The sequence below is a fragment of the Giraffa tippelskirchi genome, chromosome 7 (assembly GCF_054371585.1).
Source record: "Giraffa tippelskirchi isolate mGirTip1 chromosome 7, T2T-mGirTip1v1.2.pri, whole genome shotgun sequence".
Classification (NCBI taxonomy): domain Eukaryota; kingdom Metazoa; phylum Chordata; class Mammalia; order Artiodactyla; family Giraffidae; genus Giraffa; species Giraffa tippelskirchi.
In genome coordinates this window covers 14,426,299-14,448,843 of record NC_137281.1, presented here as the reverse complement: position 1 = coordinate 14,448,843, position 22,545 = coordinate 14,426,299, and the positions used below count along the sequence as shown (strand labels likewise).

General features: G+C 52.6%; 2 protein-coding genes across 8 annotated transcripts; one reads left to right on the top strand and one right to left on the bottom strand.

Annotated features, from left to right (window-relative positions):
- The first annotated feature begins 1,431 nt into the window (after positions 1-1,431).
- On the top strand, positions 1,432-7,966 carry FAM98C (family with sequence similarity 98 member C). Of its 7 annotated transcripts, none has more exons than XR_014060955.1 (8): positions 1,432-1,516; positions 1,623-1,771; positions 1,847-1,984; positions 2,439-2,644; positions 2,878-2,955; positions 3,048-3,164; positions 3,706-4,441; positions 6,393-7,966. XR_014060955.1 is itself a non-coding variant. In XM_081516539.1 (8 exons), the coding sequence occupies exons 1-8, from the start codon at positions 1,452-1,454 to the stop codon at positions 7,481-7,483; spliced, it is 972 nt and encodes a 323-aa protein (XP_081372665.1). In that variant the 5' UTR covers positions 1,432-1,451; the 3' UTR covers positions 7,484-7,966. The 7 variants fall into 7 exon arrangements, 6 of the variants coding, with proteins under 6 accessions (XP_081372665.1, XP_081372664.1, XP_081372669.1 ...); XM_081516539.1 differs by having other exon boundaries at positions 3,706-3,873; positions 7,433-7,966; XM_081516538.1 differs by lacking the exon at positions 6,393-7,966 and adding an exon at positions 4,998-5,333 and having other exon boundaries at positions 3,706-3,873.
- RASGRP4 (RAS guanyl releasing protein 4) lies at positions 6,588-20,450 on the bottom strand. Its single transcript, XM_081516537.1, has 17 exons — positions 20,343-20,450; positions 17,299-17,483; positions 16,773-16,891; positions 16,601-16,662; positions 15,840-15,971; positions 15,601-15,754; positions 13,964-14,137; positions 12,629-12,745; positions 11,579-11,854; positions 9,635-9,715; positions 9,451-9,555; positions 9,098-9,216; positions 8,843-8,987; positions 7,707-7,743; positions 7,470-7,604; positions 7,234-7,346; positions 6,588-6,785 (listed from the first exon to the last, which is right to left on the bottom strand). The coding sequence occupies exons 1-17, from the start codon at positions 20,363-20,365 to the stop codon at positions 6,729-6,731; spliced, it is 2,034 nt and encodes a 677-aa protein (XP_081372663.1). The 5' UTR covers positions 20,366-20,450; the 3' UTR covers positions 6,588-6,728.
- Positions 20,451-22,545: the final 2,095 nt, after the last annotated feature.

Here is a 22,545-nt window from a genome sequence, read left to right as displayed (position 1 = left end):
AAACTGCAGGCAGATTCTTTACCATCTAAAGCACCAGGGAAGCTCAGTTTAGATAAGGAGTACATCATAAAAAGAAGAGTCAAGGTTATGACTCCATGGCTTTGGCCTGAAACAATTTTTAATATTTTATTAAGGTCAACAAATGCTGCCCCCTCACTCAGTACTCAGCTGTGGAGTAGGCAAGACTATGGAGGAACCAGATTAAGGGCAGACTCTCCCCCTAAGAATCAGGTTCTGGATCTTTTTCTCCTCTGAGTCTCTACTCCCAGTCTATTCTCACTCCCAGTAAAACTATCTAGAAACTACTGGAGATCAGGACAGAGTTGGGAAGAGAGTAAACCTGGAATAATATGAACAACAGCTACAAAAGCAAGAGCAGTAATAGCAATAGTAATAGGTTAAGTGGTTAAAAGCATGAACTTTGGAGTCAGATCTGAATTTGAGTCCTGGCACCACCATGCAACTCACTCTGTGATTCATCCTTTCTGCACCTCAGGTTTCTCTTCCATAAAAGAGATAAAATACCTAGCCTAGTACCACACACGAAATGTACTAGGTGGCATACGATATCTTAGTTCCCAAATCAGGGATTGGACAAGTGTTCCCTCCAGTAGAAGGGCAGAGGCTTAACCACTGGACAGCCAGGGAAGTCTCTATGTTAGTCATTTTTGATTGAGTACCTCATAGATGTCTGCTAAGCACTTACATACAGGACTAATCCTCACAAACAACTGTAAGAGATAAGCGTTATTACACTTATTACACAGATGTCAATCAACGTAGCAGGAACACAACGATGGTGAATGGTGGAATCAAATCCTAACCTTTGCCTGCGGACCAAATTGCTCTCGTAGAGTGCAGTCTCTTAATCACCATGGTATATTGCCCTTACTCCCTCTCTGAAAGGCTTAGTGAGGCAGAGGGGTGAAGGTGCAACTGCCGCAATGTGATCGATGAAGACTAACTAGGCTGTGTGTGTGCGTAACTGGGATTCCTGGTCCCTGACAGAATTTCAGCTCTAAATAGGAAAGGAGGAAACGGGTTTCTGGACTTGGAGCGGAGTTGGGAGAACAATATTTGGTATGGGATGCTTTAAGAGCAGAGGGCATTTGAGGCAACCCGAGGAAAAGTTGCTTCTATGTCGCAGCAGGAGCGACACCGATGGTCTGTCGCGACAGCCGGGATCCAGAACGCCTGCTCTGGATTTTTACAAAGCCGGGGAGTTTTCCAGCGCCCTGACTGGTTACCCGAAGGGACACGCTCTAGTATTCGGCTAAGGCGGCTAACCTGGGGGCGGGTTCTACCTCCTTCTACACCAATTGGAATGACGTAGGCCCTTAGCGAAAAGAGGCTGATTGGCCAGTTATAGGGGCCGCGCGCACGCCGCTCCTGGGGCGGAGCCTCCCACCGACCGGCAGGGGGCGCGCGCCTGACGAAGAGGCGACACTCGCATGGAGGGGGCGGAGGCCGAGGAGCTGGAGTGGGCCGCAGTGGCCCGGGACCTGGTGGCCCTGGGGTAAGGGGAGCCTGGTGGGGCTAGGGGTGCAGGAAGGGGCAGGTCTGCCCTCAGAAATTCCTACTAACCTCTCCCACCCTCTCCCGCACTCTCGGCCGCGCCGCAGGTATGAGGGTTGCCCCGGGGCGGCGTCGCCGGGCACCTCGTGCCCAGACTTCAGGGTGCTCTGCGCGCGGCTGGCGGCGGAGCTGGCGACTCTGGGTGCCCTGGAGCGGGAGCGAGAGGAGGGCACGGAGGCGTTGAGCGCCGACGACGGTACGCATGGTGGGAGGCCGGGAGGTTTGGAGCCTTGGGTGCCGCCGCCACGCCCTGACCATCTCCCGCCTCCAGGAAGTCCCGGCGCTGAGGAGGAATTCCTGCGGCAGTTGGCCGGCCTGTTGCGGGAGCTGCACTGCCCGGACCGCGAGCTCTGCGGCGGGGACTGCGCGGCCTCACTGCGGGAGCCAGACGCGCGCCTGCGCCTGCTGCGTGAGCTGGGGGGCCGGCCGGGATGCGGAAGTGGGCGAGGCTACAGCCCCGAGGGGGGCGGGCTCCGCGCGTTGAGGTGGAGCCAGGATTTCCCCCGCCCCTAGGGGGCGTGGTCATAACTGAGGCTTTCGAGCCGGGTGGAGACGGGTGAGGGCGGGTAGGGGCGGGCTAAGGGCTCTGCGGTAGACGGGTTAGGGTTCTGATTGAAGTTCTTGAAGCTCAGGTAGATTGGGTAACACGGAGTCAGACAGGGTGGTTCCGAAGTGGGCAGGGTTTGAAATCTGCAGAAGTAGCTAGGTCTCGAAGTGGGTGGAGCTTATTCGGGTGGTGGAGTCAGGGCTCTAGGTGGGTGGAACTAGGAGGCGGGAAGTTTCGAAGCCGCTTGAACTTTTCGACCCTGGTAGGTGGGGTGGCGGCCCTCCTTGATTGCACTGTTCCTTTTCCCTACTTTTAGGTTTTCTCTGCTCCGAGGTCCAGGCCGCCCGCCTCCTCCACCTGCGCTCCCGTCTGGATCCCAGCCGCGGGCAATCCTGTGGGGAGGGGGCAGAGGAGGGATCTGGCATGGTCCAGGAACTGATTCTTACTCTCCAAGCCCTGGGGCTGCCCAGACCCACGCGGGGGACCCCAGCCTGTCAGCTGCTTCGGGACGTGCATGCCAAGGTAACCAGAGTCCTCTCCACACCGGGGCCAGCCCACCTTCCTCGTAGGGGGAGAGCCCCCTCTAAAAGAGGTTCCAGGAGGTGTCCCACCACCTCTGATGTTTTCATCAGCAGAATTGTGACTGCCATTCTTGGTTCTATGGCTGGAGTCCTCAGGGTCATAGGGAACTGGGGTTCACGGAGGAGTCTATCCGATTTCTGCGCAGTTAACTCGCTTCCTCCTTCTCCCATCAGATCTCCGAGCTGCTGCCTTCCCTGCCCCCAGAGTCCTTGCAGCCCCTCCTCAGTCACCTACTGGACGCACCCAGATGGGTAAGGCTGTGTATGGCTGTAAGTGAACAGTGTTCTCATCCAGATATGGGAGTGAGGGCGACCCCTGGCGTGACTGAGACTTTTCCCCCCAGGAAGCGTTGGCGTCTCTGTCCCAAAGCACGCGGGATCAGTACGGCTGCCGCCGGTCCCTCCTCCTCAAGCGCCTTGACCTCACCACATCTGCTTTCCACTGGAGTGATCGGGCTGAGGTGTGCGCAGAAAACCTTGGCGGGAGCAGTTGTGGGAGCTGTGGGTGCAGCGGGGAGGAAGGGAGGGCCAGGAATATGACCCTTTTGCTGATTCTGAGGCCTAGGACTTTTTAGAATCCTGTGAGATTGGGGATCTGGAATCTCTGGGCCCCCAGGGCATTCTAGAATTTCCTGGTCTGAGCAGGGAGGGTATTTAGAGCAATACTCCTTATTAAAAGATGTGAGGGCCCTCCCTGGCAGCCCAGTGGTTAAGACTCCATGCTTCCCTTGCAGAGGGCAGGGGTTCAATCCCTGCTTGGGGAGCTAGGATCCCTCGTGCTGCATGCTGCGTGGCATGCCTCCTCCCTAAAAAAACATACATAAAAGATGTGTGAGGCACATAACATTGTAAGTCAACTATACTTTGATAAAACAAACAAAAATCGTAATGAAATATTAAAAAAAAAAAGATGTGGCCCTGAGTAGGGAAGAGAGATGCTTTCAGGATTACAGGTCCCATCTTGGGGAAGGCTCATGGGCATGTTCTCCCACTACCTCGTAGGCCCAAGGAGAGGCCATGAAGGCAGTGCTGATCCCCATTCGAGAGGCTCTGACCTCAGAATCAGATGTCTCCATTGCACATGTCCTGGCTGCCCGAGCTGATCTGTCTCGCCTTGTCCCAGCCACTAGCAAGACTGCCCGCCGAGGGACTTGCTGTGCTATCAACAAGGTGAGCATCTGAGGGTGGGGAAGGTCACCAACACCTTTGGCCTTCAAACTGGCCTTTCAGCTGCCTCTGCCCTGGATGAGCTTGTCCTCTCCTGCCTAGGCTGCTGCTCTGGCCTTCTCCTTAGGTTCCTGGCCTCTGGACTCACCACCTTTATCCTTCCCTTTCCACATGGCATTTAGAAGGAAATTTCTAACTCAAAAATCTGACCATGTCCTTCCCCAGCTCAAAACCATTCTGTGGCTCCCCAGTGCCTTCAAAACAAAGTCCATCCTTTTACTGAGTCCTTGCCCACCTCTCCTGCTTTGGCTTAAAATCCTTTCCTGTCACCTCAGTCTGTCTGTTGTTTTGGGTTTTAACCATTTTTAAAAGCAAAACTACCCTTTGTTCAAATGAAGAGGCTCAAATTTAGCCTCATACTTCTCTATTTAAACAGTTTTAATATGACTTGGGCTTCCTAGCTGGTGCTAGTGGTAAAGAACCTGCCTGCCAATGCAGGAGACATAAGAGACACAGGTTCAGTTCCTGGGTCAGAAAGATTTCCTGGATGAGGGCATGGCAACCCACTCCAGTATTCTTGCCTGGAGAATCCCATGGACAGAGGATCCTGGTGGGCTACAGTCCATACGATCACAGAATCGGATCTGACTGAAACGACTGAGCACACATATGATTCTTAGGGCATAAAGTCTAGCACAGCAAAAAGTGAAGCAAAATTTTAAGTTAAGAAAAAAAACCAAAACACTGATTTGCTGGAAATGTTATACAAAGCCCAGATATGAAACAGACAAAAGCTGAAGTGCCCTCATTCATATTGCTGGGGATGTCGACCTCTATCATCACCCTCCCCTTTATTCCCCTTTTGCTGAGGCCTCTTGACTGAAAGATCTAGGACTGTATCTCCCACCATGCAGCCCTCACCACTGTACCATGCAGCATGCAGGATCTTAGTTCTCTGACCAGGGATCGAACCTGTGCCCCCTTCATTGGGAGTGTGGAGTCTTAACTACCGGACTACCAGGGAAGTCCCAAAATCTGCCCTTCCCTTCCTGCTGTTCTCTTGGGTCTCTGGTCCCCTTGTCCAAGATATTTTTCTTCTCTGAAACTCAAGTCTAATCACCTCTCAGGTGCTTATGGGCAGCGTTCCAGACCGGGGGGGCCGCCCAAATGAGCTGGAGGCTCCCATGCCCAGCTGGCAGAGCAGAAGAGAGGACGGAGGCGGGCGGAAGGCAGGCCGCCAGTGCTGGGGCCGCAAGAAGAAGAAGAAGTAAAGGGGGACTGATGATTGCGGGGAGGGTTCCTTCATGCAATGCTAATCTCTGAGGAGTCACTCTGAGGGTTTCTCTTGGCACCTGGCATCCCAGCCCCATAACCCCTGTTCCTGAGGCCCCAAAAGTCCTCCCTGCATCTGCCATTCAACACCAAGGACCATGTTCTCTGGAAAATAAATGTAATTTATGACAGCCCTAGGACCTGTCTCTGTGGGGGCCAGGTCAGGGGTGCTCAGGTTTGAGGTGAGATAGGAGGTCTCTGTCCCCTGGGTCTGAACAGGCCCCTGCTGCTCTGACCCTTGAAGTCCCGTGCTCTTCAGCAACAACCTTTTCTCCTGTGGGCATGGGGCAGGAGACAGGAAGGCATTGGACAAATATCTGTCAGTAACCACTGTGTGCCAGCCCTGTTCTAGGCATTGGGGATACAAATAATAAAACTCCCTGGTCTCCTGGAGCTACCTTTCTGGTGAGGAAGGGCAGACAAGAAAATTTAGTTTGTCAGATGAGGAAGGGGCTTTGGAGAGAAATAAAGCAGGCAGGCAGGATCGAGGGACCATGGGGGGATTGCAGCTTTGTGTGATCCAGGGAGGCCTCACTAAGAAGGTGATACTTGAGCTAAATCCCAGAGAGGGAGCCACATGGACCCCCTTCCTGGCAGAGGGAGTGTCCTGTGCAAAGGTCCTGAGGTTGGAGTATTTTGGGGCATGATCAGGGACCATCGGGGCCAGTGTAGCTGAAGCAGGATGAGTGAGGGGGTGAGTGTAGGAGGTGAGGCTGGAGAGGTGACAGGGGCAGACCATGTAGGATGGGGCACAGTGGAACTCTGGTTTCCCTGAGTGAGATGGAGCCACAGGAGGGCTCTGAGCAGAGGAGGGATTTGATCTGACTTAGGTTTCAGAGGCTCCCTCCCTGTTCCACCCTTTCTCTGGCCTTCTCTCCCACCTCAGAGATTGGAACTCTACCCACTGTCCCCTCCCGCTCCTGACCCATGCTGACATCAGTGCAGTATATTGGTCAGTAGCTTCCATGTGAGAGGCAACAAACTGGATATGAGTCCTAACTCTAACATTCAGGAGTTCTGCCCCCTTTGGTGAGCAGTTTGACCTCACTGAGCCTGTTTCCTCATCTGTAAAATGGGAATTTAAGGACTTGGCAAGATGATGATGTTGTTTAGTCACTCAGTCGTGTCCAACTCTTTGCGACCCCACGGACAATAACCTGCCAAGCTCCTCTGTCCATGGGATTCTCCAGGCAAGAATACTGGAATGGGTTGCCATTGCCTACATCCAGGGGATCTTCCCAACCCAGGGATCCAACCCCAGTCTCCTGCATTGGCAGGTAGATTCTTGACCACTGAGCCACCTGGGCTAGGTCTAAACGTGTGCAACACAGAGCTGCACGGATATCACATGCAAGAAAAGGGAATACAATTAACAGCCACTCTGATGCAAAAGAAGAAAATAACTTTCTTTTGGAGTAAGAGATGACAGAAGCTTCAACAAAGGCAGTGTAGATGGGAAGGAGATGGAATAACAGGACTTGAGACTGTGGAGGAGGAAGTGGGGAGAGATGAGACCAAGGCAACATCTAGGAGTTCAGCTTGGAGGACTCAGTGGGTGGTGAGGCCTTCGCTGGCAGAGGGACCTGGAAGAAGGATGACATGGGGTGATGTGGGAAGTGTACAATGTCCAGGTTCACTGTGGGGAAAGCCTCACTCCACCGTGTCAAAGCGAAGTTTCTTTAGCTCATTCTGAGAGTTTGCCATTTTGATTAGTGGAATTTACTCCACTATTTATTAATAATGTCTGATCTATTTGGCCTTATTCTTGACATCTTATAGTTTTCTTTCTGTTTTTCTTCCTGAACTCACTTTTTCTTTTATACTAGTGGTTACCCCTTCCCCTCCCCACCAACATACTGAAATTGCTCTCAACGTTAAAAATTAACCCATACCTACACCCTCCTACCCAAGCAGTTGAGGACTTTTGCATCGTTTCACTTTCCTGTGCTTCCCCAAGTCTGTCTGGGTTCCCCCAGGCAACTAGGCTGGTCTCCCTGTATCCAGCTGGGGTAGGGGGCAGTTCCTCCTCACCGTCTCTGGTTCCCAGGAGGGGTGTGGGGACTCTGTCTGGGTCCAAGCATGGCGAATGTGGCACCCAGTCTCAGGTTCCAGGGACAGCGTGTAGGAGAGATTGTCCTCAGACCCTGTGTGTAGGGGTGCAGATGGGAGGGACGTGGGTATGATGGGAAAGGCCTCATGACCTCAGAATGAATCCCCATCTGTCCACCAGGACCCCGTTCCCAGGACTGCCACACCCTGGGTCTTACCACAGCTGGCCTGAGCAACTGGAGTGGGTGGAACAGAGGCTTCTGGGGAACTCGCCTCGCCCTTGGCTCCTGGCCTCTTCTTACAGTCCACCTTCACTTGGTCTCTGCAGTGTCTGTGGCAACACAGCCCACAGTCTGGGGGAAATTCAGAGGTTAGTGCCAGAGGCCCAGTCCACATGCCCCATTCTTCCAGCTTGCAGGTCCTAGATCCCCTTTCTCTACTGATGCTCCACTCACCCCGACAGCGGTAGCCTTGCTTGGTGACACCCCAAAGCTGGGAAGAGAGAGCAGAACAGGTTACCTAGACTAGGAAAGGGAAGGCCATGGTTGGGGATAAGGGCTGTCTGGAAGAAACCATCCAGGTTTTGGAAGTTCCCAAGGCTCGAGGCCTATGTGGGGTCTGGGAGACTAAAGGAATTTGAAGGTTTATCTCAAGTTTGGAGAGTCACCAATGATATGAGAATCAGACAAATCTGGAGTTAATAAAACATAAATTCTATGGGCAGGGGTTGTGTCTGTTCTGTTTCCGCCTGTCCCCCTCCATCCCCGCCCAGAGCCTGTAACTGCGCCTAGCACCCTGGAGGTGCTCTGTGTCTATGCAGTGAATGAAAAAGTGAATTTGGAAAGCAATCCAAGGTTTGCGAATCAGTCTTGGTTTGGGAGTGAGAGATCTGTCCATTCCACAGATTGGAGGACAGATTTCCAAATCCAACTGGTTTGGGAAATTGTACAGAGTTTGAATCATCCGGGGCCTAGAGACTTGGGAGCCTGATTCAGTTTGCAGATAATCTACCCATCCAGTCCAGTGCGTGGATGCTCAGTTGTATCTGATTCTTTTCGACCCCATGGACTATAGCCCACCAGACTCCTCTGTCCGTGGGATTTCCCAGGCAAGAATACTCGAGTGGGTTGTCATTTCCTCCTTCAGGGGATCTTCCCCACCCAGGGATCAAACTTGTGTCTTCGGTGACTCCTGCATTGGCAGGCGGATTCTTTACCACTGTGCCACCTGGAAACCCCTTATTATCCAGGGTTTGGCAATTATCCAGGATGGAGAATGTCTGGGATTTGGGCATTATCTAGATTTCAGAATTATCCAGGGTGCAGGGAATATCTATTATTTAGGGTTTCTGTGAAGTGTTTGTTGTTGAGTCTCTCAGTTGTTTCTGACTTTGTGACCCCACAGACTGAAGCATGCCAGGCTTCCCTGTGAAGACTATTTGAGGCTGGAGGATTTTCCTGCATATGAGGATTATCTGGGGCTTGGGGATTGTGAGCGCCACAGGGCAGGGTTGGCTTTCCCAGCCCAGGCTATGAAGAGTTAAGGCGCTCCAGGAGGGGTCCCTCAGGGTGACGGTGGGCGGAATGCTCACGAAGCCACTGCAGCTGTCACAGAAGGTGGGCTTGCGGAAGGTGACCTCCTGGAAGGTGTGCAGGAAGGCCAGGCCCAGCTTGGAGCAAATGGCGCTGGCCCGGAGCAGGTATCCTGTCAGCTCCTCACGGCTGAAGGAGCCACTCCTGGAGGAGAGACTGTGCTTCAGCAAGCCTGGCCCCTTTCTCCCAGACCCAGGAGCCCTGGCTACCCCAGGTCCTCATCTTAAGGGAACCCAGGAGTCGGAAGCACCTACCCCTGGCGGGGGGGTGGGTGAAGCCCGTGGCAGGCAAAGGGGAAGTTGCCTGAGAGTCGCTCAAAGTCCTCCTGAGAGATAGTGCCACGGCCTTCAGGGTCATAGTTCTTGAACACAGACTTGGGAGGAGCATGGGAAGGGGAGAGCAAGGTCAGGTCAGGGTCCCCACCATCTTATTATTTTTTTAATCTTTTGTCCACACCCCACAGCATGTGCAATCTTAGTTCTTTGACCAGGGATCAAACCCGCGCCCCCTGCATTGGCAGTGTGGAGTCGTAACCCCTGGACCACCAGGGAAGTTCTCGGGGTCACCACAGTCTTAGACCCTCCTCTGGCTCAGGGCTCCTCCTCACCTCCACCAGCTGCTCCACATGCCGACCCAGAGTGACTGTGTCAGGCTTGGGCGTCACACCAGGGGCCCACTCCACCACCAGGGGCGCCTTGAAGGGGGAGGATGGCTGGAGCAGGGACAGAGGAGCACAGTTAGTCAGGGCAGAGGCTTGGGCTGGAGGGCAGAGGTCAGGACTGGGGTCTCACCAGACTCTTGGGACAGCGGGGCTCCCGGGCATAGGAAAGCTCATAGATCTCGTCCTCCGTGTAGAAGAGATCCAGGGAGAGCTGGGGATGGGCAGGATGTTAAGGACCCTCGTCTCCATCCTCCTCCTTGCAAGCTAGGACTGCCCGGACCCCCAATCTCCTCCTCTTTCCAAAACCCCTCTCTCCTGGGACCCCCATGGTCCTCTCTCCCACTGAGCCCCCATTCACTCTCCATACCACCAGCCTCCTAGTCCAGAAACACCATCTTCTCATTGAGGTTTTTTTGATCCTATTTAGAATTGCAAGCCTCTATCACTTTCCATTGTCTGCTTCTGCTTTAATTTTCTCTATAGCACCTATTATCTAAAAGACCATATGATTTACTTATTTACTTTTTTCACTGGCTATCTCCCCCACGAGGAAGTCAGCCCCACACGACAGCAATTTTTTTTTTTTTTTCTGATGCGCACACTGCTGTGAGCCTAAGTGCCTAAAGTAATGCCTGGCTCACAGCCGGTGCTCAATAACTATTTGGGCTGATGGCCTCAGAACCAGCAAAGCATAGCAGCTTAGGCACCAGTCATCAGAGGGCAGGACCAGCTTTAGAGGCAGGCCCCACATGTACAAGGGCCTCCGGTTCATTTAAGGCCCTGCTGTCACCCTCTTGAAATTCTCAATAATTTCAAACAAGGAGCCCCACATTTTCAATTTGCTGGTGGTCCTGACTTAGGATCTAAAAGTCAGCTTTTCAGTCTTTGACTACACGGTCCTCCAAATCCCAGTCTCTGTCAATTTATCGCTCTTTAGAAAGAAATCCTCTATCTTCCTATCTATATATGTAAAATACAATATAGCCAGAACTGCACACTCGCAGTCTTGGGACATAGTGTGATGGTTAACATACGTTAACACTCATGTTCTGAAGCTGGCCTGCTGAGAGACAGGGGGCGAATGACCTCACCTCTGTGGGCCTCAGTTTCCCAGTCTGTAGAATGGGCAAATAAGGGTCCCTTCCCTGTAAGGGTGGGGGGATAGAATGAAGTGCTCTCTGGGGACTGTTTAACATGGTGTCTGGCACACAGAAAATGATTAATAACTTAATATCTTTTTGCTTAGATTTCTGAATATGTTATAGCTTGGAATTTTGATCTGTTGGTGTGAGAAGCTCAGAACTTTGAAGTCTAGGAGTACAAAAGCCCAACGCAATTCTGGAGCTCAGATCAATGGATATTTGAGTTCCTTGGTGAATTGGGGGGAAAACGCATTTTTTTTTTTTTTTTAGTTCTACCAGTTTATTGCTACCAACCCATTTCCCTCCACCCTCATGCACGCGTGCTCAGTCATGTAACCCCATGGACTGCAGCCCACCAGGCTCCTCTGTCCATGGACTTTTCCAGGCAAGAATACTGGAGTGGGTTGCCATTTCCTTCTCCAGGAAAAACGCATTTTAAAAAATTTATTTGGCTGTGCAAACTCTTAGTTGCAGCATATGGGATCTAGTTCCCTGACCAAGGATCAAACCTGGGCCCTCCTGCATTGGGAGCTTGGAGTCTTAGCCACTGGACCATCAGGGAAGTCCCTCAAAATACATTACTTATATAGAGCTCACTGTGTTCCAGATACTATTTTAAGTACTTTGTGTGAACTATATGAGTGATATTTACATGAATTATATTATTGATTCTTTTCAACCACTCTCTGAAGTAGGTTCTATTAGTATTCCCATTTTGCAGTTAAGGAAACTGAGGCTGAGGAGTTAAGTGACTTGCCTGAGATCACACAGAAAAAAACAAAAAAAAACTTACAAGCTCTGGCTTCAAAGCCCATGCATTCCAGTGCTATTATACTGTTCTGTCCTGACCCTCATCAACCAGGACCCTAAATCTCAGGGCCCTACAGGCGCAGTCTCTGGGAGCTCAGCCGGGGCAGCTTAGGGCAGCTCACCGTGAGCAGGTGCAGAAGGTCCTCACTGGCACTGCACGGGGGATGCTGTCGCTGCAGGGCTGCCAGCTCCTGCAGCCGCAGGTAGAGGCTGTTGAGTTTGGTCAGGTGCAGGCGGCCGTCAGGCAACCTGTCAGGCTGTGCCTCGTTCAGGGCCACCAGATCCTTGAGGTGCACACCCAGGACAGGCAGCCGGAATTCCGGGCAGCCAGCCCAGGCGCGGCGGTAACAGGCGTAGTTGTTGTGGGCTGCCAGGAGCTCTGTCAGCTCCAGCAGGGCCTGTGTGGGAGGGGCATGGAATGGGGGAGGCTGGCTCTGTTCCCCCAGCTCCCTGAAGGGGAGTACCCAGCAGCCTCTGGACGCCCAGGGGCCCAGTGGCATTTTGGACTTCTCCTTAAGCCCCTCCATGTCCCACACTGGCTTCAGCACTACCCAGACTGCTCTTTTTCTTGGGTCTCTGTCTCAGAAAGGCCCCACTATCTCCCATTCCCCAGGCCACAGAGATTTTTCAAAAACCCAACTCTGAATATGGGTGCTGTCATCTTTCCTAACTCCCCACTGCCCTCCAGATAAAGGCCAGACACCTTAGCTGAGCTTGCAAAAGACAACAGGATCCTCCCCGCCCCCCATCCTGGGGCATCTCTAGCCTAATATCCTGCCATGTCCTGACCTCAGCCACACACCAGACTCATGGATGATGTACTCTCCTTAAGACACTTTCAGGACACCCCCAACCCATGCTCCTCCCATGGGTAGCCCAAATGTTGGTATCCTTGGGAACATCATTTCACTCCCCACCTAGACTGCAAATTCTCTGCTAGCATCTCTCATCTGTCTCCCTCCAGTGCTACTCAGTAGAGAGAGGTCAACACCATGGTTGAAGAGGGAGGAAGAGTGACAGAGGAGGACAAAGCCTGGGGGTCTGTGGATTTGGAGGAGCAAGGTCTCCAGGTGGCTCCAGGGCTCCTGGGAAGGGATGGAGGGGGTTGGGAAAAGTGTGGGGGTTCAGGGTAATTGATCACGGAAACTTTGGAGAGGGCAGTGGGAGTTCACCTTGGTGCTGTCAGGGCTCAGATGGGCATGGGAGTCCTTGAGTCTGGAGATGGCGCTATGACAGAGGCCGCCAGTGACTGCCATCAGCGTGTTGAAATTGTGCAGCTGGAGGAGCCTCTAGGGAGGGAAGGTGATGCAGAAGTGGTGGGTACCACACGGAGGACAGGTAATCTGGGGGTTCAAGTGACAGCATCCCCCCAGCTGAGATGAAGTCTTAAGCATGTGGGGGAGAGTGCCGTGTAGGCATCAGACAGGGGAGATGTGTCAGGCAGGAGTGGGCTGCAAGCAGGTATGTGGGCAGGGGTCACAAAGATGATAGACTAATGTGAGGTCAGATGAAAGTGAGGGGAGTCAGGCGAGTATGGGGAGTTGGACCGGTGTGGGGACTCAACAGGTCTGTGTCAGGCGTGGAGGATTCAGAGATGTCAGGCGTGGAGGATTCAGAGATGTTAGGGTGTCGGGCAACTAGGCGGTCTGTGTCCTGGGAGTCAGACAGGTGAGGAAGGGGCAAGAAGGCCTGTGCTCTGGGCAGGAGTTAGGGGCCGGGCAGAGGTGAATGGGGCTAGAGTGATATGGAGGGGTCAGGTAGATATGAGAGGTGTGGGGTCAGCCAGTCACCAGGAGCAATAACCTCACCCTCCCCTTTTTCAAGTTTTAGAGCGGAGGTCGCTGGGGGGAGAAGGTGGGGCCAGGGAGGAATAAGATGCTCAGACTGAGGAGACCCCAGGCAGAGGCCAGAACCTCTAAGTCTAGCGGGCCAAGGAGGGGAAGCAAGGCGAGGAAAGACGCCAGAGGAAGGGCGTGGTCTGCGAGGAAGTACGCAAGGGGGCGTGGCCACGCTGGGGGAAGGAGGGCTTCCCTTTTCTCCAGAAGGGAGGGAACCTGGCGGGGGGAGGGGAGAAAAGGGGAGGGGGAGGAGGGAGCGGCGGGGCCTAGGGAGACCTGAAGTGATGGGACCGGATGCTGTCACTGTCCTGAAGGGGCAGCTGGGGCCTAGGGACCGGGGCAGGGGATGACGCAAAGGTGGAGGCAAGAAAGAGCCTCCTCTTCCACTGTCCTGGCGACAGAATATCTGGGCATAAGGCTTGGGTGACGGGGTCAGGACGAACGTCGTCACCTGCCACGTCTGGGACCAAGGAGTGGGGCCATGGCGGGTTTGCGTGGTGAAATCGAGGCCAGGGAAGAAGTGCCATCACAGTCCTGAGTTAGAACGATGGGACTGAGGCCTCTGGGGCATGGCCAGGATGGGACGAGATGCGACAGGGCGGGGCCAGGAGATGGTGACGTCGCAGCCCGAGAGCCCCGTGGGGCAGGTGTTCAGAAGGCGGGCCTCACCTGTGCCACCTGGATGAACTTGTCCATCACCTGCGCTCGCTGTGCAGGCCCCGGACGGCTCAGCACCATGACCTGCACCCAGCGGGACACGCTGTTGCTGAGACCTACGGATCCCTCCAGGGTCGGGCAGCCCCGCACAGAGCCCTGCAAAACGTAGTTCCGCAGGTCCTGGGGCTGGGGGAGAGGTGGGCGTCAGGGTGGGCCCTGGTGCTCAGGCCCTACCCCTCACACGCCCATCCCCCAAGCAGTCACGACCTCCGATGTCCTAGCCAGGCCATCACATGTCCCTGACATCACCATGGTCCCCTCTCATCTGAGGAGAAACATTTAAAGAAAGTTGGGCACTGTTCTGAGCCCTCTGTCATAACCTTACAACAAGTTGATGAATTGAATACTATATGATTCCCATTTTACAGATGAGGTCATTGAGGCACAGAGAGGCTAAGTAATTTGCCCAGGGTCATACAGGCCCAAGTCACAGTGGGAATACAGTCTATTGCTCTTAATAATATACCTGACGTATATAGAAAAGGATACAGAACTAACTGCTATTTGTTCTGCACAAGGGGTACATTACATACCCACATCCACTGCAGTGTGTGTGTGTCTGTGTGTGTGTGTGTGCGCGCGCGCGCGCGTGCGCGCCTGCCTACAGTCAGGAAATTTTCACATTAAGGAACCAGATCCCCACCTACCCTCAAAATGGTGTCAAGATGGCAATAACTAAATACATATATAGTTTGAAGCATTTTACATGATCATTTGGGTAGGTAAAATATGTCAAACTATGCCAGTTTCAAATGGTTCAACTAGATGGCATTTACTTTGGATCAGGCACTGATCCTATGAAAATGAGAGTGTTACTCGCTCAGCTGTGTCTGACTCTTTGTGACTCCATGGACTGTAGCTCGCCTGACTCCTCTGCACATGGGATTCTCCAGGCAAGAATACTGGAGTAGGTTGTCATTTCCTTCAAAAGGGGGAATTCCCTACCCAGGGATAGAACCTGGGTCTCCTGCACTGCAGGTGGATTCTTTACCATCTGAGCCCCCAGGTACCTATGAGGCAGGAACTAAGTCCCCCTTTTACAGAAAACAGGCGAAAGCACAGTGTATTTAAATGCTTCTCAAATAAATGAACAATTAATAAAAATATTTTGAGCACTTATTATGTGCCAGGCACTGTGACAAGCCTTTTAAAAATATTTATTTATTTGGCTGCACCGGTTCTTAGTTGCGGCATGTGAGATCTAGTTTCCTGACCAAGGATTGAACCTGAGCCCCTTGAATTGAGAGCACAGAGTCTTAGCCACTGGACCACCAGAGAAGTCCCCTGTGATGAGCATTTTTAAATGGACATATTAATTTAATTTCCCCAATGAGCCAATGAAATATTATGACCTCCTTTTTATACATGAGAAAGCTGAGTCCCAGAGAGATTGAGAAACTAGTTCAAAGTCACACAGGTAGGAAGGGGCTGATGAACCCTGCGGGCTCTGTACTCAGCCAGCTTAACTCATTTTCCTGTACCCTCTAGCACCCAAGTTTGACAGTTTGGGTCCTCTCAGTCCTGCCTGGCCCCAGCCAGGCCCCGGTCCACCTTAAGCCATCCCCAGTTGGGAGGAGAGGGGTCCTTACCGTGATAGCCTGGAAGGACCGGAACTCCAGGTAAGTGAGGTGCTCTGCCAGCTCCCCAGTCTCCAGGTGGTCGAAAAGCAAGGACACTTTGCGCTTTTTGCCCAGGCCTGGGCTGCTCATGGGGTGTGGGGGGCCTGGGCCACCCGGGCTCAGCCTGGGGGCAAAGAGAGGCAGCGTATTAGAGGGACTCAGGGTGGGAGGAGTTGGGTGTGGGTGGGGAGGGGAAGGGGCTGACTCACCGACTGGAGAAGTCTCCTAGACTCTGCTGGACTGAGTTACCCTCCTGCTCCACAGTGGCCCAGAAGCGGCCTATAACCTCTTCTAACTGGGGGTCCTGGTGCATCGTCTCAGGGTGTTGGGTCAGCCAGTACCTGGGGGGTGGTTCAGAGGTGGTGAGATGGGGCTGGGGGGAGGGACGCAGGTCTCTAAAAGGGGTTTCGGGCTGAGGGATCTCTAGGTGCTGGGGTTGGGGGTGGTGACTCTAAATATGTGCAGGGGGGTCTCTGGAAGGCCAGGGTTCAGAGAGGCACCAGGCTGGGAGGAGCTCTGGGAGTAGGACTGGGAGCCTCTTAGTACAGGCTGAGGGATCTATGGAGGATAGACCGGGCAATCTCTGGGAAGTGGTTCAGAAGCACAATAGTGGGGGTGAGTCTCAGGGACTAGGCTGGGAGCCTATGGGGTGAGATTTTGGGGTAACAGGGTGAGTGGAATCTTAGAAGCTAGATGGGTATATGGGAGGTTTCAGGAATTTCAGGAATCTGAGCTGGAGGTCTTGGGGTACCAGCTGGGAGAGGATCCATAGGATCTGCTCAGGGGTCTCCAAGAGGTGAGGATTCTAAGGAGGAGAACTGGAAGGTTTTAGGAAACAAGCCAGGGGGTTCTCAGAAGTGGGATGTAGGGGAGTAGGACTGCATAGTCTCTGGGAAGTGTTTTTTTGGGCGGTGGCAGCAGGGTGAAGATCCTGGGTCATTATGGGCATGGAGTCTTGGCCCAGGCCTACCTGACCAGGTAACAGATCTGCAGCCGTCTCAGCTCCTGCGTGCTCCCTGTGGCCTCCTGGTACTTGAGTTCCGGTCAAGGCTCGGTCATCGAGCATCTCAGACCTGACTGCTCACCCCATCCCCACAGGCTCTCATGTCTCTGTCCTCCGCCCTCCACCCACTGCTTATGGCCCCGGGAGGATATAAGGTCAGCAGACGGGCAGCGAAGTGGGCAGAAGGCAGCACCCAGCTGTGCATGGCAAGTACCATGTTGAGAACGTGGTCCCCGCGGCGCAGGCTGCCAGCCGAGTCTGCAGGCAGGAGAAGGGGACTCTGGGTCAGAATGGCCCCTGTTGGACAGCCTGGTTCAAACCCCAGTTCTACCATGACTCCGTGTGTGAGCTCGGGCACACAACCTGGCCTCCTTGTGCTCCAGTTTCCTCGTCTGGACTGTGCATGGACCAACATCGTGCCTGGCAAGTCATGCTGAAGATGGAAATAAGAGTCAGACCCCCCCCACCCACCGCCCGCTGCCCCGTCCGTGCAGGTCAGGAAAATGAAACACAGGTATCTCTTGTGTTCCTACTATAGTGATTGAGATTCATTCCACATACTCCTGCTCCTGTTTTTGTACCCCTCAAATTGAACCCGGAGAGAGGTGGGTGCTTGGCCCAAGCTCAGACTTGGGGGAGGCTGGCCAGGGAGGGGGAAGACTCACCAAAGGACTGAATGCATTTCTCCAGCAGCTCATCTTCACTGCAGCCGCCCTCATTCAGCATGCCCAGAGCCATGGAAGCCATGACCTTGCTGATTTCCCGGGGGCTGGGGCATGTCTTGTGGCGGCGGGCCTGTCGGGGCCGGCCCCGCCCCCCTGTCTTGCCCGGGCATTCCTGCTGGGACTTCCTGTGGGAATATCCCCTGGGGATTCATGGGAGCCCCTTCCTTCAGGCAGACCCCCAGCATTCTTCTTGACCCCAAAGCCCCAAGGCATCCTGCGAGAAGCTTCCGAAAGGCAAGGGGCTGGCATTAGTCCTGACCTACATTGGATCCATAGGAGAAAACCCCAGTAGTCCAGATCATGGGAGCCATCTCCTACAGGTAAACTCCAAGGGAACCAGGGGGAAAACCCCTAAGGCTACCCTGATTGCCCCCCAAGGGAATCATGGGAGAAGACCCCCAAGGACTAGTAAGGACCCACCAGGAATCATAAGAACTCTCTCCACCGGCCACTGCCCCCGAATTCCCCTTGACTGTGTGGTCCCAAGACCTCGTAGAAGAGACTTCCTGTTGGCAGACAGGTTACTCCAGACCTCCCAGGGAATCATGGAGAGAAGACCCCCAGAACTATTCTTGGCCTCCCTAGGGGGAATCATGGAAGGTTCTGCCTTCAGGCCCGCTCCTCAGAATTCCCCTTTGCAGGGCTTCCCTGTTGGCTCAATGGATAAGAATCCACCTGCCAATGCAGAGGACATGAGTTTGATCCCTAGACCGGGAAGATTCCACATGCCATGGAGCAACTAAGCCTGTGTACCACAACTACTGAGCCCATGCACCACAACTACTGAAGCCTGTGTGCCTACAGCCCGTGCTCTGCAACAAGAGAAGCCACTACAATGAGAAGCCGGAGCACCCCGATAAAGAGTAGCCCCCTGCTCACCGCAACTAGAGAAAGCTGATACAAAAAAGCAATGAAGACCCAGTGCAGCTGAAAATAAATAAATTAATTAAAATTATTGAATTTAAAAAATTGGAAAAAAGAAACAGAAAAAAGAATTCCCCTTTGCCTTCCAACACCCATCCCTCATCCCCTGAGCCCTCAGGAGGGAAGCAGACCCCTGAGATTTCATTTCTCTCTTCTCCCCCTCTCCTTGATCCCCACTAAGGTGACAGACCCTTCCCCCAAGCCAGCCTTTCAGCAGGACTGGAGTCTCAGCTATAAGCCTGGGTCTCTAGATGTGGAGCCTGGAGAGAAGATATGGGTGCAACATGGCCTCACCAGAGCTCTTCAGAGCTGGGCGCGGTCCCTTGGGCTGAGGCAGCTTCAAGAAGTTTAAAAATAGCCCTCACTCTGCCCTGCGCCTCCCTGAGGCTCCTGTTCTAGTTGGGGAACGAGGGTAATGGGGAGACAGGGGTGGTAGAGGAAGGAGGGAGGAGAATCCAGGCAGAAAGTCTTGGCTTCCACGGGAGTCAGATAAAAGCGGGTTGGAAGGACTTCCCTGGTGGTCCAGCAGTTGTCTCTGTGGTTCCACTGCCGGGGCACGAGTTCAATCCCTGGTTAGGAAACTAACCTCCCGCATGCCTCGAGGCCAAAAAAAAACAAACCAAAAACTGGGTTGGAGAAATTTGTGCTACCTGTGTAACTTTATGTTAATGACATCATTTCTCTGGACCTCAGTTTCCTCATGTGAAAAATGAGGGTCATCTTGGGACCTTCCCCAGGAATTTATTATGAACATTCAATGCCCTGCTCTTCAAAAGTGCTAAACAAGGGATTAAGTTTGCTGACGCTGTTAAATGGCCAGGGGTAGGAAAGTTAGATTTGAGATGCAGAGAAAGAATGTGATGGAGCAAACTGAAAGCCAGGCTGGGGGGATGGGGGGTGAAAACAGAAATTGGGAGACCCCCATAACAAGGGCACTGCTATGTCCCTGGAGCACCCTGAGGGCTCAGTAAATCAGTACTGAATGTTGTCGAGTAACAGCTGGCATTATTGAGCACCCACTGTGTACCAGGCAGAGAGGTAAACACCAATCTATTGATCAGGGATTCTCAAAGGAGGTCCAATCCCAACAGCATTACCTGGGAACTTGACATAAATAGAAATTCTCAGGCCCCACCTCAGACCTACAACATCAGAAACCTTGGAGGTGAGCCCAGAAGCCTGTGTTTTAGAAGGCTTCCAGGTGGCTCTGATGTGTGCCCATGCTTGAGAACCGCAGGTCTAGGGTGTACCACTGAGGGCTTATGAGCCCGTCTGAGGAGGGACTATGATTGCTCTACTGACTGAAGAAGAAACTGAGGCACAGAGTGGGCAAGTGACTGACCTAAGGTCACACAGCCAGAGAATGAGGCAGCTAGGTCTCCACCACTAAACTCCTGGATATTATAGGGGAGGGGACCCTTTGCCATCAGAGACAAGCCGGGGGAGGAAGGAGGAGCTGCCCAAGCCAGCGATGCAGCCACCATTGCCTCTGTGGGGACAGGAGGGCAAGCTTGTCCGGGTTATAGGAAGCCTATTCTAGAACCTGCGGGCATAACCAGCTTCTAGGCCCTTACCTTCAGACTGTCTGCCCCCCACCTCCCCCGTAGTAGCATCGGGGGACAGCCAGGAGTCGCTTAAGAGGCAGGGAAGCCGCCTTGCCCCTTGGCAAACTCCCCTCCCCTACGGTAGGGCCCTGCAGGAGTCTCGAGTTTCCAGTCCAGGGGGCAGCCAAGAAAACCCCCGGGGAGGACAGACACCCAGCCTAGGGAGCCAGGATAATTGAGGGGCGTGAAGGGTGCGGGGGAGAACGGGATCAGAGCAGCTGGAATTCCAGCAGAGCAAAGATAAGACACAGCCGCCCGAGCCAACAGCTCGAGCCTGAGCTTTCTCTGGACACCCCGAAGCATCTTTCCACCTGGCGCCCCCTGCTTCTGCGGCGGCCGCGAGAGTAGCTCGACACCGTGCCCCGCTCGTCAGAACCTCCCCGACCTTGCCCTGCAGCCCGAGAGAGACCCAGGGGCTTAGGGAGCTCCCGGTCTCCTTGGGGAGGGTCCTCTCACCTCTTGCTGTCTTTTCTGTTCATGCTTCCTGGGGGGGAGGGAGGGGTCTTATAAGAGTGAGGCTCAGCTCCTCCCCCCTCACCACTGCTCCAGCTTCTTAGCCCCTTGGGAGCTGGGGCCTCCTCGGCGCTTGGGAAGGAAAGAGGAACTGCCCCTCCCCACCCAGCCCCAGGCCAGGGGGAAGGAAGAGGCTGGGGAGAGACCAAAGGTCCCCCCTCCCCCACTTGGGGATCCCTTCAGGCTGAGGTTTCCGGTGCTGCCGGCCCCCACCCCCAATCACCCGGCGGGCTCTCTCTATCTCCCCCATCTTTCGATCTCCAGACCCGTGATTCTCTGTTCTGTCACTGTCATGCTTCAATGAAAGCCCCTTTTAAAGAAAATATGCCTAATATGACACATTTATGTACACACACTCAAAAGAAAAGTCTGTATTTCTGTAAGGAAGTACTTATGTGTAACGATGCACAGAAGTTTGATTGGAAAGTCACAAGACAGGGTATTTTGTATATTTCTTCTTCTGTTTCTTTTATTTCTAGCTTAGTTTTAATGCCATTTATGCCCCCAGAAAACATTTGCACTCTATTCCTTTTATGGTAAGAAAACCTCATGTAGCACCTACTGTATGCCTCACACTGTTGTAAGGGCTTGTGTTAACTCATTTAATTCGCACACAATCTTAAAGATTGTTACTATCAAAACATTGCAGATGGAAGCTAACCCCCTGGAAGCCTCCACCCCATCCCACTGTCCCTCTTGGGCAGGGCTGACACATGGTTGGCTTTCATCTGACCTGTTGGCTGCGAGTTTGTTTAAATACACAGAAACATGCTCATAGAAACAGACTTTTCTTTTGAGAATGTGTGCTTTTTTTTCGTTTACCTAAATGTGTCATGCTTGACATGTTTTTAAATGGAAGTACAAAAAAGAGTCAAATCATAAGTGTTTAGGTTGCTGAATGGTGACAAGCCGGACACGTCCATGTGACATTCACACAAATCAAGGGAGAGAATGTTTCTGTTTCCCATAAGCCCCCTTGTGTTACCAGCAGCCTAATTTCTAGCAAAGTGGTTTTGCCTGGTTTTGAGCTATATATAAACTGAATCAACTATTGTGTCTGGCTTCCTTCATTTAACACCATGTCTTTGTGATTCTTCTGTATTGTATTTAGTTATAGCTCATTCTTTTGGTTGCTGTATAGTCTTCCATCGTGTGATTAGCTCATGATCTGTTGATTGGTTTTCCTGTCATGGACATTTGAGTTGTTTCCAGTTTGGGGCTGCTGTGAATAATGTTGCTGTGATCATTCTATCCCCTGTCTTTTGGTGAACCAAGCAGTGCGTAGTTCTGTAGTGTAGATACCCAGGAGTGGAGTAGTAGTTGCAGTATGATTCTGCCAAACCTAGTAAGTGAGTCCATTCAACCAAAGCTCCCATGTAAGTCTATTTTTAAAAATATTTATTTGGCTGCACCAGGTCCTAGTTGAGGCATATGGAATCTAGTCCCCTGACCAGGGATTGAACCCAGGCTCCTGCATAGGGAGTGCAGAGTTCTAGCTATTGGACCACCAAAGAAGTTCCTAGAAGTCTATTTTTGTTCCTTTCTTTTTTCCCCTGAGAGAAGTCACCATGGATTTTTTTTTTTTTTTCAGACTGGAACATTTAGGCAAGTACAGAGTGCATTCTATTTAACTTTTCCATTCCATGCCATGTGATACGGTTTCAGACCCTCTCCACCTTTTTTCTCCTCCTGCATTTTCTCTTCTCTCTCCTCTGATCTCAAGGATGCTCTCTGTGATGTGCTGTTTGTGACTCTCAGCCAATCTCCTCAGCCCCTGCTTCACACAAGGTGATGTAACGGCCCTGACTGAACTGAGCTCGTAGTGAGAAAGTGTCTCCAGGCCTCCTGGACTCAGAGGAGGATCAAGGAGTGAGATCGGAAAGCTCTGGGCACTGGTGTATATGTGTGCCACCCCCATGGCCCTCAAGGATGGTTAATACCAGCAATAACACCAGCAACCACAAAGGAAAAGACTTCTCAAGCAAACCACAAAAAACTTATGAGGCAGAAAAAGGGTGCATTTAATAACATCCAAATAAAGATTTCTTTTAATTGAGGACACCGTGGAACACATATCGAATGACAGAGAGGTAAAACTATATTTAAAATGTCTAAAATCGATGAGAGGAGCTTCCCTGATGGTCCA

Bases quoted from the DNA above. Each gene is read 5' to 3' on its own strand.
- RASGRP4 (XM_081516537.1), bottom strand. From the start codon at position 20,365: ATGAACAGAAAAGACAGCAAGAG. The intron at 16,892-17,298 runs GTGAGTCTTCCC...TCCTGCCTGCAG, and splicing joins GAAATGCATTCAGTCCTTTG to ACTCGGCTGGCAGCCTGCGC. The intron at 6,786-7,233 runs GTGAGGAGGAAC...TCCTTCTTCCAG, and splicing joins CCTCCTGGGAACCAGAGACG to GTCCCTCTGCCAGCGAAGGC.
- FAM98C (XM_081516538.1), top strand. From the start codon at position 1,452: ATGGAGGGGGCGGAGGCCGAGGAGCTGGAGTGGGCCGCAGTGGCCCGG. The intron at 1,985-2,438 runs GTGAGCTGGGGG...CCCTACTTTTAG, and splicing joins CGCGCGCCTGCGCCTGCTGC to GTTTTCTCTGCTCCGAGGTC. The intron at 3,874-4,997 runs GTGAGCATCTGA...ATCACCTCTCAG, and splicing joins CTTGCTGTGCTATCAACAAG to GTGCTTATGGGCAGCGTTCC.